Source organism: Lipotes vexillifer, unplaced genomic scaffold, assembly GCF_000442215.2.
Source record: "Lipotes vexillifer unplaced genomic scaffold, Lipotes_vexillifer_v1.1 scaffold76, whole genome shotgun sequence".
NCBI classification, from domain to species: Eukaryota; Metazoa; Chordata; class Mammalia; order Artiodactyla; family Lipotidae; genus Lipotes; species Lipotes vexillifer.
The window spans coordinates 2,205,070-2,223,436 of record NW_006773751.1 but is presented as its reverse complement, the minus strand read 5'-3'; the positions used below and the strand labels follow the sequence as shown (position 1 = coordinate 2,223,436).

At 34.6% G+C, this 18,367-nt stretch overlaps 1 protein-coding gene across 1 annotated transcript in view; it reads left to right on the top strand.

Moving 5' to 3' along the window:
• CEP350 (centrosomal protein 350) overlaps nucleotides 1–18,367 on the top strand; it is a 135,761-nt gene that overhangs the window by 32,724 nt on the left and 84,670 nt on the right. Inside the window, exons 8-14 of the mRNA XM_007448517.1 lie at nucleotides 10–156; nucleotides 1,623–2,278; nucleotides 3,048–3,169; nucleotides 5,945–7,005; nucleotides 8,424–8,574; nucleotides 9,986–10,149; nucleotides 17,038–17,224. Coding sequence (XP_007448579.1) covers nucleotides 10–156; nucleotides 1,623–2,278; nucleotides 3,048–3,169; nucleotides 5,945–7,005; nucleotides 8,424–8,574; nucleotides 9,986–10,149; nucleotides 17,038–17,224 — 2,488 coding nt within the window. The remainder of the gene's footprint in view (nucleotides 1–9; nucleotides 157–1,622; nucleotides 2,279–3,047; nucleotides 3,170–5,944; nucleotides 7,006–8,423; nucleotides 8,575–9,985; nucleotides 10,150–17,037; nucleotides 17,225–18,367) is intronic.

Sequence of the window (18,367 nt, the reverse complement as noted above, 5' to 3'; positions counted from 1 at the left end):
TTTTTTTAGGTAGCAGTCATCTGATAAGTACATCTTCTTGGCGAGATGGACAAAAATTAGTAAAGAAAATTCTGGGACCTGCACCTAGAATAGAGCAAAAAGAGCGACGAATAGCATCAAGTGACAGAAGTGGAAGAGAAAGAACTACTAAATCTGGTGAGTAATTAAATTAATAAATTAAATTACTCAACCATTAAAATTGTTGAGCAAAGCAATTAAAAGTTGCTTGTGTAAGTACTTTGAGAGGGGAAAATACTCTTTTAAGAATGCTCTTAAGACTTTGCATTATAATTGTGAATGTAGCTCAAAAAAGAAGGAATTGGGCTTGTCTGTGGATAATTTCCATATATAGATGTTATGATGATCTTTATTAAGAATTCTGTTTGTGTTATATTAATTACATTTAGCTGTCATTATGAATAAATAGCAAAGCATCATGTAATCAAATCTTATTAGACCTTTGGAGAATCAAGTCCAATCTGTCTTATCTCCACAGACATAAACACAGGTAGACATTCACAAGGTTGGATTTTTTTTGTTGTTGTTTGACAGATTAGGAAACAGGCTCTGAGAGAGAAGTGAGTTTTCTCAACGGTATACAGTCAGTGGGTGACAAAATCTGATCTAGATCCACAGGTCTTTAGTTTGACCCTCAAGTCCATTGCTGTTTTCTTTTTGAAACATCTTGAGTGACATTTGAAATAACTAGTTACTTTTTCACTAATGAGCACTAATTTTGGGAAATGAAATATAAATACCTACAAACCCGCTTTCCTCTTCAATGGCAAAAATTTGCCTGAATTTGAGCTTCTGGAATGGATTCAGTAAGAGATGCAATTTGGTATATAGAAGTCAATATATATTTTGTGTTTGTTCCTCTTCGCTTTCATCTAGCTTATAAATAAACTCACACTCTCCTTAGCCTAAATTTAAGCCACATCAACACACATTTAGATGATAAAATGATTGTTTTTCTATATATTTAATTTTTTCTGTTATTCATTGGAGAGTTGTGGCAACCTGTAACATTGTCAGGTTTTTTTTTTTCTTCGGTACACGGGCCTCTCACTGTTGTGGCCTCTCCCATTGCGGAGCACAGGCTCCGGACGCGCAGGCTCAGCGGCCATGGCTCACGGGCCTAGCCTTTTCGTGGCATGTGTGATCTTCCCGATCTGGGGCATGAACCCGCGTCCTCTGCATCGGCAGGCGGACTCTCAACCACTGCGCCACTAGGGAAGCCCACATTGTCAGTTTTTTAACAACTGTTTGAGGGTTTGGTGAGGGAGAGAAATAGTAACATTAAATATGCATATGTGAGAGAAATAGTAATTCTCTATTCATATTAATAGTTAAATATTCATATCAACAGCAAGATATGTCCTTATTTCAGAAGTATTAAAAGATGCACTTTTTAAAAATGCCGAGGAAGTATAGTTTCTAAGAGTATTGAAATTCTTCTCTTACTGGTTTTCTTTCCTTCTAAAATATTCCTTAGGAGACTTTATAGGATATTTGAATTTGAGTTTAAGATAAAGCAAAATTCCTAATTTTCTCCTTAGTGTGATAAATCTTAGGAATGAATATAGAATCTTAATACATCACTAACAGTTCATACTTTGTAGGGGGTCATATTGGAAGAGCAGAATCGGATCCCAGATTGGATGCTTCACATAGACATCTTCCACGAAACTCAGAACGTTCAAGAAGTAGAGCTCGGTCAGAAAATAATGTAAAGAAATTAGTTCCATCTCTTCCAGATAATAAACAGGAGGAAAATGCTGCCTTAAATAAGGACTTTTTACCTGTTGAAATTCGTGGAATTCTTGATGACCTACAGCTGGATTCAGCAGCTCAGGCTGCAAGGCAAGAGGCAGGAGAGTTACAGAATCAGAAGCCATCAGCATCAATACAAGCTCCTAGGAGTCATAGCCCAATAAAAAGAAAACCTGACAAAATAACAGCTAATGAAGATCCCCCTGTTATTTCCAAAAAGCGTCACTATGATACAGATGAGGTACGACAGTACATTGTTAGACAGCAGGAGGAAAGGAAGAGGAAGCAAAATGAGGAGAAGAAGGCTCAAAAGGAGGCCACGGAACAGAAGAACAAACGATTACAGGAGCTCTACCGGAAACAAAAAGAAGCCTTTACTAAAGTGAAAAATGTGCCTCCTTCTGAGCCATCAGCAAATAGGCGACTGCAGGAAACTTATTCCAAATTGCTTCTAGAAAAGTCATTGCTTGAAGAGCCAACTCATAAACATATGCAGGAAACACAGGTAATAGTAGTGACAGAAATACAAAGGGAAGTAATTCATAGTTAGGAAAAACTTACTTGCTATACTTTTAAAAACTTACTCACCATTCCTAATATTCAAACATATGCTCAGACAGTATTTATAATAATGATGGCCTTTCATGAGGTTTATTCTAGATAAATACGATTGAAAGCAAGTGCTCAATTAGTTTCCTAGAGTGATTGTTACTGATCTGTCTCATCACTGCTGTTAGTTCTATCCTTGCCTAGTTTTTACTGTATTACTGAGCAAAGTTAGACTGTATTAATGAAAAGCCTAGTTTTGTTATCTGTGTTGAAATTAGAGAATATCCTACTTTAGTGTGCTAATTTTATGACTATTGCTGTTGTTTTTAAGGGTAAGAATAACATTTGAGTCTGTACAATATGCCACATACTGTTTTAAATGTTTTACAGGCTTAAGTTTCAGTAAATTCTCACAGCCCTGAGAAAGGTAGGTACTACTAGTATTTCCACTTATTAGGTGAAAAAACTGAGGTTTAGAAAGAGTATTATTTCCTACGAATTATGCAGTGTTAGGTGCCTTTGTTGGATTTCAGGTGTAATTTTGCTGTTAACTGTAATGGCTGCTTTTAAGACAAACTAAATTTGAATTGGTTTTATTTGAGAGAAAAAAGCTCCTGCATTTCGTGATCTTTGTAAAGTTGAAGCAACTTAATATTTATTTTATGTGCTCCTTGAATATATCTTTATGATGGGAGTCAGATAACTTTGATGTCCTTTTTTCTTAGATCAGACCAGGGTATCAGCCATCTGGAGAATCTGACAAAGAGAACAAAGTGCAGGAGCGTCCCCCAAGTGCATCTTCCAGTAGTGACATGTCTCTGTCAGAACCTCCACAGCCTCTCGCAAGGTAAAAAGGGGAGAATGAAAGATGATTAAGGTTCTTTCTTTCCACGATATCAGTATAGTGGTCTATGCTCAGTGAATTTTATTGATTGACCTTCTTGTGAAGGAGAGGTTTATTTAGAAATTGGTTAATATCTTCTGATGGATATTTAAACATGGTATACATCTATACTTACTGCATGCTCTATTCTATTGTTCAACTCTTGCCTGTTCTTTAATATCTGGTGTAAATATCAGTTCTCCTGGGGATCACCTGCAGTTGGAAGCACTCTTGCCTTCTCTGACGTAAACACAGATAAATGTTTGTCAGATAAATGAATCACAGTGAAATTAATAGTTTTAAGTATTGTGTTGAATATTTTTCAAAAGGCATTTCTGTATCCATAACTATTCAAAATTTCTTCATGTGACTGTTATATCAACATATCTTACCTCTCAAAGACTATATTTGGATATGCCTATGAACACACGGACAAGGACTAAAAAGGGATTTGATTTGAATTCAGATTGGTGAATGAGGGCTATTTTACCTTAAATTAAGAAAAAAAATTTTTGTTTGCTGTAAAGTGTGCAGTAAAGTAAAAAGAAAAAAATAACAAAAAAACCTATTTGTCCATGAAAGTTAAGATGATTTTCAGATTACATGGTTATAAGTTCTACTTTGAAATAACCGTTTTGGGAATAAAAATCAAGTCACTTAACCAGTTTTGGGTTAATACATATGATCCTCTCGCCCCCTTGCTGCCCCCTTTACCTCCCAAGAGAATAATAATATTGATAAAAATAGCTAACATTTATTGTTTGTTACATTTCAGTCTCTGATCTAAGTACTTTGCCTGTATCATTTTATGTAATCCTCGTAGTTCTTTGAGTTCTCTCAGTTAGTTTGGGCTTAAAAGCACAGCATTTCTTTTTCTTGCCCTTCATGTTCCATCATTCTGCATTAGCTACCTGGAAAGCTCCAAATTACCTATCTGACCTTGAAGACCTTGAAGATCTAGCTCAAAAATCAATTTCCTTGGCTATCAGAGTTCATTGTTCCCTATCTGTACCTTATTCAACTTTATATGTCTTTATATTAGTACTTAACGACATCGTGTTTAGCTGTTTATTAGTCTCTCATCCCTGCTAGATCTTCTGAAACTGAAGAGTAAGGATTAGGTCATAACTGGATTAAATCTTTCCATTTTTGTGTACTGCTATTCCTCTGCCATCAACATAGAGCCTGCCACAAAATTGTCATTCTAACTACTTGAATTTAAAGATCTTGGGTTTTTATTCAGCAGTACCTTTTTATTTATAACTTCCTTTGTATTTCTGTTTCTACCAGCTTAATTTGGGCACTAATAACCTCACACCTTGCCTTTGTAATAGTCTATATTCTGTGATATAGAATCTATTCACTAGTCTTCCTTTATTCTGCTTTCATAGCAGTCATTCAGTATACAAGACTGCTACCACATAACCTTCAACGAAACCTTGTATTACATGCCTTTCATTTCCCTCATCACCCTGGTTACCCTCCTCCAGATGATTTTTTTTGAATTTAATTGGTAAGACTTCATATTAATTCATACTAGTTTGGTCTAAGGTTGCAGCCTGTCTAAATAACTTTGAATCATAACTCAATAATTTGTTGGGTTAGCCATGCCTCCTAACTTTCTGTCATCTACAAACTTGATAAGCATGTCTTCATGTCATCATCCAAAAATAATGGACAAGACCAAGGACAAAATCTCATGTTATTTTTTCTAAGGATCTTCTTAATAGTTAACAACAGTCTTTAACCTTTGTATAGTATTCCTTAATATACAGGGAGGTTGTCTATAATCTGGAAATATAAGTGAATTATATAATGTCATCTAGGGCATCTGTTTCTAACCTTTAAGGACGCCCTATCAATTTTTCTTAGAACTAGATTGTAATAATCTCATTTCTTTAGTATGTACAATGCTAAACATAACTGTTTGGTGTTTATTAAATATGTGTTGGTTAGAGTAATATCATGCCTACAATCTTAAGCATTTCTCTTTTATGTAACATTATTTTTAAAGAGAAAGGTAGAGCCAATATTGTAAAAAATTTTGTCCACAGAGTTTTAAGGGTTATAATGCCTTCTCCTCAATAGTTTAAAAAATGTGTCTTAGTTGAAGAAAGCTGTTTACAAAACAGTATGTATGATAAGATTTCATTTTCGTGAAAATAACATGAAACACAACATACATGTAGAAAAATGTTCAGAAAGATATAATTCTTTTTTATAAAATTTATTTATGGCTGCATTGGGTCTTCATTGCTGCGTGCAGGCTTTTCTCTAGTTGCGTCGAGCAGGGGCTGCTCTTCGTTGCAGTGCACAGACTTCTCATTGCAGTGGCTTCTCGTTGCAGAGCACGGGCTCTAGGCGCGTGGGCTTCAGTAGTTGTGGCACGCAGGCTCAGTAGTTGTGGCACACGGGATTAGTTGCTCTGCAGCATGTGGAATCATCCTGGACCAGGGCTCAAACCCATGTCCCCTGCATTGGCAGGCAGATTCTTAACCACTGTGCCACCAGGGAAGTCCTAGAAAGATATAATGAAATAGTGATAGTGCCTCTTTCTCATTGGTTAGCTATGAGTGATCTTTATCTTTTTTATCCTTTGTCTGTCTGTCTTTTTTTTTTTTTTTTTTTTGTGCCGTAGCTATTCATTACTCTTATAATCAGAAAAAACAAAACTTAAAAAAAAGGTGGCTTAGTTATGAGGTCCTGTGTTAACTAACATATTGTAACTTTCATTTCCAGAAGGGATTTGATGGATCCTACATGGATGCAGCCTGACAGACTGAGTCCACGAGTCCACCATTCTCAACCACAGCCTCTTGTTGGAACAGCTGGAAATTTACTTTCCCATCTCTTGAGTCTAGAGCATGTAGGAATTTTGCATAAGGATTTTGAATCTATTTTACCAACTAGGAAGAATCATAGTATGGCTTCAGGGCCATTAACTTTTACACCTCAACCATATCTGACCTCACCAGCTGCTCATCCAGATGCCTTGTTAAAACCTAGTGCTAGCCAATATAAGAGTAAACTGGATCGTATTGAAGCCTTGAAAGCAACAGCTGCTTCTTTGTCCAGCAGGATTGAAAGTGAAGCTAAGAAATTAGCTGGGGCTAACATTAACTATGGGTCAGTATGGAACACTGAGTATGATGTGCAGCGAACACCCCAAGAAGATGGACATTGGACCAAGGCTATAAGTCCACTTGTGAAAGAGGATGCAGAAGATGTTTTCTCTGCTCGAATTCAAAAGATGCTGGGAACCTGTGTGTCTCATGCAACTTTTGATGATGATCTTCCTGGTGTAGGCAACCTTAGTGAATTTAAAAAGCTTCCTGAGATGATAAGACCTCATAGTGCCGTATCAAGCTTCAGAATGAGATCCCCTGGTCCCAAACCAGAAGGGCTGCTGGCACAGTTGTGTAAGAGGCAGACTGACTCTTCTAGCTCTGATATGCAAGCTTGTTCTCAAGACAAAGCCAAAATGTCTCTTGGTTCCAGCACAGATTCAGTGAGTGAAGGGCCTCTTCTTAGTGAGGGTAGTCTCTCTGAAGAAGAGGGAGGTCAAGATGGACGGTCCCCTTTGAAGTTAACAGAAATCTTAAAAGAAAAGGAATTTTGTGCTGGAGAAAGAAATGCTTATGAACCCATCAAAGAGTTTCAGAAGGAAGCTGAAAAATTTTTGCCACTCTTTGGGCCCATAGGTGGTACACAAAGCAAAGGACCATGGGAAGAATTGGCAAAGGGAAGTCCACATAGTGTCATTAATATTTTTACAAAATCGTATAAATTATATGGAAAAGGTGAGAAAAATAAGTAACCCTTGTAATATTTGTATGTTATCTTAAGATAAATTATTTCACAATTCTGTACAAGATAATATTTAACTGTAAATTTTCATCATTCATTACAAGGATAGTAGAGATTTATTATTGTCCAAATTAATCTTGAGTTATCTGCAAGCTTCAACTAGAGTATTCTAACTTAATCTTTAAAATTTTAGTTTTTAGCTGTTATTGTCATAAAACAATGGTTGGTGGTTATAGAAATTTTGGTCTAATTTAGAGAAATTCTTAGGTGATGTTCAGGATTGGTATGTATCAAGTGTAGACTAGGTTTACTGTGACCAGAGTTATATCTTTAGATAGAAAATAAGTATATTTCTTAAAACAGTGATTTGTGTGTGAATCACTGGGAATATAGTGGTCAAGGATTGAGAGGGGCAACTGCAGTAACATTTCTAATGTGGAAACAGATCTATTACTGTTTGTCAAAACTAATTTTAAAAACAGACTTTGAGAGTAGTGTAGCTATGTATTTGGGTCCTGAAACAATAACTTTTAAAGTTCCCTTCTTATCCCTGAAATCCTGCAACACAACTTTTCCTTTTCTGTGGTGGCCTCAATTCCTTCAAGTCCCTTTCTCTGTTCTTCTACTGTAGGTGGATTCTACACATCTTATGCTAGTATAACCTTAGAATTCCCAGGTTGGAGAGAGAGGCTGAGCCCTAAGTCAGCCATGGATACTGTGGTTTTTCATTTCCATCAACTTATCTGACAAATGAATTGATTTCATCTGTTCAGCTTATGCTTAATTGGGTATCCCATTGCATTTTCCTAGAATTTATATTTAGCCACTTTGGTATGATGTTGTGCAGACATATATGTGCTTTTGATCTCTTTTGTTTAACACTTATTTCTATAGGTGATAATTTTAAAGTTCTTTGGATATTAAAGTTCTTTTGGTTATAGCAAAGTGCTTTTAAATCAACACCCTCCATTTTTTTCCACAAGAAAGTTGGATTTGTTCTTAAATCCTTCTGTTAGATTTTCATTAAGATATTATACTGAAATGTTTAGAGTTGAAATGATCTGTTATCTGGGATTTGTTTCAAAGTAATATTTGGGGAGAGTTACAGATGGAGGGAATAGGAAGTTTAATTGAAACTAGATTGGTCATGTATTGATAATTGTTAAAGGTGGGTGATGGATGCACTGGTTTCATTATATGATTCTCTCTACTGTCATGTATGTTTGAAAATTTCCCTAAAAAAAATTAAAAATGTATTGTTAGATATAAAGATAACTTGAAAAGAAACCCTAATGAAGGCAAACTAAAATGTCCCTAAATCCGTGTTGTTAATCTCCAGGTTATGGAATGCGTTGCTTATAGTTTTTTAAATTTTTGTTTTAAAACACATTTTAATTATTACTTTTGACAGGATTTGAAGACAGGTTGGAAAGAGGAACATCAGCATCACGGTCTTTGAATGCCATCACAACCCCTCTAAGCAGCATTTCATATGAAGATGATTTTATTTCCTCTACAGGGAGTGGGACTTTGACAGAAAAAAAGTCAGCTCTTGAACCCAAGTAAGAAGAATATGTTGACAATATGGAGCAAAATCTGAAGAGTGAGAAAAATGTACAAATGAGAACTATGGTCTGAATATTTGTCAAATTTTCCTTGTTTAAAGATAGCATAGTGGTTATTAAGAGTGTGGGCTCTGGATCCAGACTGTGTGGGTTTAAATACTGGCTCTCCTAATTATTAGTTGTTTGTCTTTGGGCATATTGCTTAATTTCCCTGTGCCTCAGTTTTCTTCTCTGTTAAAGTGTTATGAATATTCAGTGAAATACAAAGTATGTAGAACAGGGCCTGGCACATAATAAGCAAAATACAGGTTGTTAAATCAATCTGTGAATCCCCAGTAGAGGTTAGTATTGGGAAAACTATCCCATGGTATATTAATGTGAGATGATTAAGAAATGGTTTTCTGTGATAGAATTGAAGATGACGAGATAGACCCTTGACTTCATGATCCTAAGTAATTAGTAAATATTTTTATAATTGGGATAACATCTAAAATTTTGCAAATCTTTGAAAAATAGCAACATTATAACGTTAATATTTATTGAGCACTTAATGTACAAGGCACTGAGAGGACTGAGTGGGCTTTATCTGTATTAACTCATTCTTACGATAGCCTGATATAAGTATTTTTGTTATTATTCCTACTTGAGAGAGGAAACTGAAGCACTAAGGTTGTTACTTGTACAGCGTCATATAGTAAGTGAATCAGATTTTGCCAGAGAGAATTTCCTCCCTAAATTTTGTTACCATATAAAATAATCTGTGATTACTCACATGCAGTGTAACTTTCTTCACAAATTACAAATTGTAATGCACATAAAATTATTGGATGATCTTTTAAAAATTAGTTATATCTAGCTGGATTAATGAAAATAAGTATTATTAAGATTATAGCAAGAGAAGTATAATTTTAAATTTTGAACTTTAAAGAAAAGACTAATTTTTAAATCAAGACTTGCAAGGATTTAATTGTGTTGACATTTAATATCACTAGTCAATATGATTTATTGCATTTTATTTCTCAGTTGAAGTAGAGCATATTGAATTATTGTTCCCTGTAAGATTATCAGAAGGAAGTTAATAAATTATAAATTTGAATAGAAATTGAGGCCACATTTTTCAGTATCCAACATTATATTTTTTTCTCTTATGTGTCTGAATTACCCATTTTTATTGGTTTCACTTCAGTAAAAAACTGCCTGAGACTTTTCTCAGTAATAAATTGAGCCATAGGGAATAATCCAGGTTTCTGGTAGTAAGAAACCAAGAAAAGTGGAAAGCGTGTTTGATTATAGTTATATTCTCCTTGTGACTAAATAGATTTTGAAATATCTATAGTTTGAGCTGTGATTTGAGACTTTTTATTTCTTGCTTTAACCACTATTACTTATTCTTTGACAGTATTGGTAGTAACAGTTTAGGCATTCAGGAGGATCATTCTAGCAGAAAGTCTGCCTATGATCTTTCCTCTGTGGATGTTACCTCCCAGCACTCATCAGGGGCCCAGTCTGCTGCGTCGTCTCGTTCATCTTCTTCTTCTAAAGGAAAGAAAGGAAAAAAGGAAAAGATAGAATGTAAGTGGAATTCTACATGGTAATTTTTTTCTCTTACCAGTGACTTTGTGATAGTGATCTAAAGTTATGATTTCATTTCATAAGTTAGATGAATTCTTTATGATAATGTAATTGGCTTTCATATTTATCATTACGATACCTTTTGATATATGACATTATAAATCTTACGCTTAGTACAAAAGGAATACATTAACAATGATAAAAAATTAAGGTTTGTAGATAAATAATCATGCAAGGAACATAAATCCCTATTGATTCTTCTGCTCAGAGGTAACTACTATTAATGTTTTTGGTGCCTATTTTTCCAGTATATACATAAAATCAGGCACACTCCCACATACCTTTTTATTTAAAAAACAGAAGTGAAATCATATTGTCTTGCAAGTGCTTTTTAAAAAACTTTATATCATGGACATTTCTGAGTTATTAAATAAGTATAATACTCAAGTTTCCTTATCTATAAAGTGAAGATGAGAGTAGGTGCTTTATATGGTAATTTCGAAGCTTACATTTATAATATGTACATCTCATTTGCTCTGTAAGCCTAGAGGTGAGAAGATAACAGTAATTAGGCAAAGGCTTCTTAAGCTCACCGGGTGGTCCCTAGGGAATGATTTTGCCTCCAAAACTATTTTTTCTGATAGTAAAAAATTGCTCATTGAGTTAAAAAAAAAAAAAAAGAAAAGGGGGAGGAGAAATCTGTAAATATAGAAAATATTTAAAAATTAAAAATCACCTGTATTCCCTCTACCTAGAGATAACCAATGTTAACATTTTTTTAGGTTTTATTTTAGTTTATTGTGGTAAAATATACATAATGTAAACTTCATCATTTTAACCATTTTCAAGTGTACAATACAGTGCTGTTAAGCACATTCACAGTGTTGTACAACCATCGTCATTACCTAATTCCAGAACTTTTTCATCATCCCATGCTGAAACTCTGAACCCATTAAGCAGCAATTTCCCTTTCCTGCCTTCCCTGAGCCTCTGTTAACCACTGTTTTACTTTCTGTCTCTATGAAATTGACTACTCTAGGTGCTTCATATAATTGGCATCATGCAATATTCGTCTTTGTGTGTCTGGCTTATTTCATTTCACATAATGTCTTCAAATTTCATCCATGTTGTAGCATGTGTCAGAATGTCCTTCCTTTTTAAGGCTGAATAATATTCCATTATATGTATATACCACGTTTTGTGTATTCTTTCATCAGTTGATGGATATCTTAGTTGTTTCAACCTTTCGGCTATTGGGAATAATGTGGACATGAACACTGGTGTGCAAATACCGTTTGAATCCCTACTTTCAGTTCTTTTGTGTATATACCCAGTTGTAGACTTGCTGGATCAAAAGGCATTTCTATATTTATTTTTTTGAGGAACTGCCATACAGTTTTCCATAGCAGCTACAACCTTTTACATTCTCACCAGTAGTGCACAAGGGTTCCAGTTGCTCCACATACATACTAAAATAACCCTTGTTGTGTTCTGGGTTTTTGTTTTTTTGAAGAACAGACATTCTACTGGATGTGAAATGTTAACGTTTTTAGTAAGAATCCTTCTAGACAATTAGTAGGCATATGTAAATAGAAAACGTTACATGTACAAGATCACATTTTATGCAATATTTTTTTATGTTAATGGGTTACAGATACCTTTCTGTGTTGGTAAATATGGGTAACCCTTTGTAGTGATTACCTAGTGTTCTGTTATTTGAATATATTGTAATTTATTTAGCCAATTCCCCATTGCTAGACATTTAGGTTCTTTTTTTTTTTTTTCCTAGTATAAACACTGCTGCATTGAATATGCTTACAAATGCATCTTTATGCATTTGATCTGGTTCTTTCCTTTAAGAGAAAATCCTAGAAGGGAGATAATGGGACACTGAGTATGCCGTGCTTAAAATTTGGATACATTTTGCCAAATAGCTCTTCAGAAAAGCTAGTGCCACTTTATACTTCCAATGTGAGAGTGCTAGGAATAGATTCTTTTTAAATCATTAACCTAGTATAATTCTCTTTGCAGATTGGCAGTGTTCTGAAAGTCTTTGGCAGGAACATTAGACATCATTTTATCAACACTTTCCAAAGCCTGTCTTTTCTTGTGAAATACTGATTCTGTGCAATAGGCTGTTTCATAAGTATTCTGAGGATAAAAGAGCTCCATGGTTCCATAAACTTGGGAAAAGCTTTTAGAGTGAAACAGGCTTCTTTCCTGCAGGATTCATCAACACTTCTATTTTTTTTTCTTTTAATTTTTTTCAGCTGTATTAAGGGATTAATTGACAAATAAAATTGTAAGGTAATTAAAGTGTACATTGTGATGATTTGATATACATATATATTGTGAAAGAATTCCTTCCATCTAGTCCGTTAACTAACACATCCATCACTATATATATATATATAGGTGAGAATATTTAAGTTCTACTCTCTTAGCAAATTTCAGTTATATGATACGGTGTTATCAACTACAGTAACCATGTTATACATTAGATCCTTGGACCTTATTTATCTTATACCTGAAAGTTGGTAATCTTTTACTAATATCTCCCTATTTCCTCTACCCCTGACAACTACTTTTCTACTCTGTCCTTTTACGAGTTTGGACTTTTTAGATTTCACATATAAGTGATATTATACAGTATTTGTCTTCCTCTGTCTGACTTATTTCACTTAGCACAGTGCCCTCAAGGTCCATCCATGTTGTCACAAATGGCAGGATGTCTTTCTTTCTCATGGTCGAATAATATTCCATTGTATATGTACCACCTCTTTATCCCTTCATCCATTGATGGATGGTTGTTTCCATATTTTGGCTGTTGTGAATAATGCTGCAGTGAACTCACAGTGCATATATATTTTCAAATTAGTGTTTTCATATTCTTTGGATAAAATCCCAGAAGTGGAATTGCTGGATCATATGGTAGTTCTACTTTAGTTTTTTGAAGAACCTCCATACTGTTTTCCCTTTAGAAAACTGTCTATTCAGTTCCTTTGCCCATGTTTTAACTGGATTGTTTGCTATTGAGTTGTGTGAATTCTTTATGTATTTTGGATATTAAGCCCTTATCAGGTATATGATTTGTAAGTATTTTGCCATAGGTTGTCTTTTTATTTTGTTGATGAAGACAAAATGTGGAAGTTTTTTAGTTTGATGTAGTCTCACATATTTATTTTTGCTTTTGGTGCTTGTGCTTTTGGTGTTGATCAACACTTTTAATGTGCTAATATGGATTATTTATTTTAGGATGAGGATGAGGCTATAGTATGAAGTATTTTTCAAATTAATTTGACCACAGAATCAGTTCTTCAGTCAGCATGTTACATTAGAATTGAGCAGAATATGTTTTGGGAAATGCTGATCTTGCTCAAAAATGCCGATCTTTGTTATGTTAGTGTCTCACCTAAGGTTACTAACTAGTTACTGGCAAAGCCTAGATTCTGGCTTCTAACTCCTAAATCAAGTGTACCTTCTACTGCAATATATTGTACAAGTTAAGATCTCATGATATATTAAATATATGAGTATAAACAATATGATTCAGTATAGGTTTTAAAAATTGTAATCTAAAACTTGGTTAGATGAAATACAGGTACTGTTTTTGGCTTTGTTTCCCTGATCCCTCTCACAATGCCTTAAAAAAAACCCATATATTTTACTTCCCACAGCATCAACTTAAACTTAGTACTTTATCCCAAAGTTCTAAGATGTGTAAATTTTGTTGTATATGCTCCACCTGGTGGTGGAAAAGATTGTCTGCATGCTCACTCAGCTCCCTCCCAATGTAGTTGAAAATAGTTGGTAGATTAAAGTGGTAATCATAAGAAAAAATTATTTATCTTAATTTAACTTAAAAAAATATAACTATACTTTCCTTTGGCAGTCTTTTAAACTGTGGGCAAACGTTTTCTTTGCATATAGGTCCCTTGTTTGGAGTTTAGGTCTTTCTTGCTTAGACCATTGTATTGTCTACAATTTCTAGTTTTTTGAAATCAAGAACAATTTTTCAATTGTATATTTATGTTTGAAAAAATATATTAAATGAATGAAGTGTTTTTATTATAAGAGTGCATCTGTATTATGGAAAATTTAGAGATAAACAGTATTAACAGCTTGCTTCTAGCCTAGGGATCATGAATAGATTTTAGATTATAGAATCCTTTCTCATTGATTAATAATTGTCTAGATTATTTGTGTGTTTTTCTCCCCATTATGATAATGCAGTCAGCATATTTAATGCATTGTATATATCTTTACATAGCTTCCTAGGATGAATGACTATGAGTCAGGTGGAATTTCTGAGTCAAGGGCTTGGCTGGAAAATGATTTTTATATATTTTTTGAGTTGTCCTCAAGAAAGGATATATGAGTTTGTACTCCCATGAAAATGGTGTATGAGTATTATTTCCTGTGTGTACTGAATGACACTCAAGGTTTCATTACTTTAAAAATATTTGCTAATCTAATAATGAAAAATGGCATCTCATTGAAGTGATTTGCATTTCTTTGATTGATAGTTGGCTTTGATATTTCTCATACGGTAAGACTGTTCTCATTTTTCCTTTTTTAAACCAAATTTTAATGAAAAATTGTTACCTTATTACTATCACTACAGCATAATATAGCATAATTTTAAAATTTACCTATTTTTTAATTGGTAAAAATAGCTAACATAAAATTTGCCATTTTAACCATTTTTAAGCATACCATTCAGTGGCATTAAATTTATTCACACTGTTTGCAACGAAGTTTCACTACCATAGGTCGGTCTCCAGAACGTCTTCATCCTCCTGTACTGAAACGCTGTACCTATTAAACAGTGACTCCCTATTCCTCCCTCTCCAGCCCTTGGCAGCCACCGTTCTACTTTCTGTCTCTATGAATTTGACTAGGAAATTTAACCATTGTTAAGTGTCCAGTTCAGTGGCATTAAGTACATTCACACTTTTGTGCAACTATCACCATTTAATCCATCTCCACAACTGTTTCGTTATCCCAGACTGAAACTTTATACCCACTAAATAATAACTCTCATTTTCTCCTCCCTTTAGCCCCTGGTAACAGCTGTTCTACTTTGTGCGTCTCTATGAATTTGCCTACTCTAGGACCTCATATAGGTGTATAATCATACAGTATTCGTTCTTTTGTGACTGGATGGCTTATTTTAGCATAATGTTGTCAAAGTTCATCCATGTTGTAGCATGTGTCAAAATGTCCTTCCTGGGCTTCCCTGGTGGCACAGTGGTTGAGAGTCCGCCTGCCGATGCAGGGGACACGGGTTCGTGCCCCAGTCTGGGAAGATCCCACATGCCGCGGAGCGGCTAGGCCCGTGAGCCATGGCCCCTGAGCCTGCGCATCCGGAGCCTGTGCTCCTCAACGGGAGAGGCCACAACAGTGAGAGGCGCACGTACTGCAAAAAAAAAAAAAAAGTCCTTTTTAAGGCTGACTAATGTTTCATTGTATGTATATACCATGTTTTGTTATTACAGTCATTGTTGAAGGACACTTGAGTTACTTCTGTCTTTTGGCTATTGTGATTAATGCTGCTGTGAACATGGGTGTGCAGCATAATTTTTTCTTTACTTTTCCATTTTCTTTTGATCTTTAACCATATATCTACACTAAAAAAATTTTCTTAACTGTCATTAAAATGTGCACATGATTCTTTTTTCTGCTTTTTTTTTTAACGTAGCAAATAGTTTTCTGTGCTGCTATTGAAACATATCATCAAGGTGAACAATGCCCTAGACTTAGAGTCATGAGGCCTGGGTTTATGTCCCATTTCTGCTATTGACTGTGTATCCTTAAGTTATTTAGCCTCATAGATCTCTAGTTACCTCATCAGCAAATTAATTATATGGTACCCACTTCATAAGGTGTTTAAGAGCAATAAGGTAATATATATGCAGTGCATTTTAAATTACAGAGTGCTACTTAAATATTCAAGTTACTATTATCTGTGTAATATAGACAATTCTGTTGTTGGAAATGTAGGTTGAAATTTTTTTTTAATTAACTTATTTTTGGCTGTGTTGTGTCTTCATTGCTGCACACGGGCTTTCTCTAGTTGTGGTGAGCGGGGGCTACTCTTCGTTGCAGTGCTCGGGCTTCTCATTGCGGTGGCTTGTCTTTGTTGCAGAACATGGGCTCTAGGCACGTGGGCTCAGTAGATATGGCTCGCGGGCTCTAGAGCGCAGGCTCAGTAGTTGTGGTGCATAGTTGTTCCATGGCATGTGGGATCTTCCCAGACCAGGGCTCGAACCCATGTCCCCTGCATTGGCAGGCGGATTCTTAACCACTGCGCCACCAGGGAAGTCCGGAAATTTTTTTAATTTTAAAGTTATGCATTGAATGTCATGCACAATTTGTGTTTTGTTTGTTTCAATAATCTCCTTAAGATACCCCTGTAAGTAAGATTTTTCTTAGAGAATATGAACAGTTTTATGAATCTGGCTACTTAGTTCTTGCCATAGAGTTTTTTGAAAGGATTATGTAGTTCGGTTGGCAGTTGGTACCATTTTTCGCTTACCTCTGGGTTTTATCCTTAAAACATTTCCTTTTGGTTACTTTTTTATAGGGATAGAATAGTACTTCATTCTTGTTTAATGTGTTTGTCTTTCTTTTTAAACATTTGATCTAAGAACAAATTATTTTTTAATAGCAAGTGGCAGATACTAATGGAAGAAATTTCACTTTGCTTAAATGGAAGCAAAGAATGAAGAACTGTTTTATTTTACATATGAAAAACAAATTTTTTTAAAGTCCATTTTAAGATATTCTAGTTTGTACTTTTTGTTATTTTATTGAAATCTAGGTATCAATTATCTCTCAGTAGCTTCTAATATTGGGAATCAGTTTTATGAGAAATTTACTTTACAGGGCTAGATTCACTCACTGGAAATATTCAGAACTCACTTCTTGATGAAGAAAAAGTACACTCTAGTTCAGAACGTGGCTCTCGTCAAGGAAAGAAATCTAGGACCAGTAGCAAACTTTCTGTTAAAGATTATGAGCAGACTCTTGACACTGATAGCACTTTGGAGGATCTTTCTGGGCATTCTTTGAGGTAAAGTAATGCATATTTTATACTGTAATTCATATTTAATTAAAGTTACAATATCATTGATCAGAGAATTCACTTAATAAATTTATTTTTTTTTGTGGTTTTGTTCATAGCTCTAGTCGTTATCTATATTTTAGAATATAGTCATCTCTCACCTAAACAATTACAACCACTCCCACAGGAATTCTCTGCCTCTAGCACAACCTACCTTTCTATTCTAAATGCCATTGCCACAGTTGTTTTCTTGACTCAGTCCTTTGCCCAAGCAACTACTCTCCTTAGGGTACTCTGGGAGCTCACAGTTACCCCAGAGGTCAACATTAAGAGCTTAACTTTATTTGAAGTGTTATCACTAGGCTACCAAAGACTATCTTATTTCCTTTGTTTATACAGTTTTCTTCTCAACTGTATTCTTCCACTCTTTAAACACAACCACTTAGTGTTCTTTTGATATCATTGTTTATTTGTACCTCTGAACTTTTCTCTTCTGCTCAACTTATTAGATGACTCAAGAAGATTTTGAAATCTCACTCTTACATTGATTATGGAACTTGTACACTCTGATTTTTTCCTTCTTTTTAATATCATAATATATTATGCACTTAGCCTATTGCTTACCCATAACTATTGCTTTATGTACAGTTCCTACTCTGTCTCCGTGACTTTTTATCTGCTGCACTGGTTTTGTCCTGGAAATTTAAGCTCTGAGAAAACATGAATATTTCTTTTTAATTTTAAAACCATGTGCTTTTTCTAGTATAGTGTCACATACAGATAATCATTTTTAATGCTTTCATGTTGCAGATAATGCTGTATCATTAATACCATCATTGCTATGTTTAAAGTTGAATTTTAATTTCTTTGTCAATGATTTTGGAATTCAGAAAACTTTACCTTTCCTTAAGAGATACTCTGATGATTTAATTGGCAAAATCTACAAAGTTAAACATTTCTGAAACAGAATCCATAGCCAAATAAGTTGATAAATACTGTAGTCTAGACCCCCACTTTTCCACCTGTGGAGATTCACAGTGGATACAACAATTTGAGGTTTTGATACAATGGAGTCCAGATTTTTAAAAAATTATTTAACCTGTTTTTTTCTTAACTTACATGGCTATAGTCACTGTCTGTCTCCACACTCTT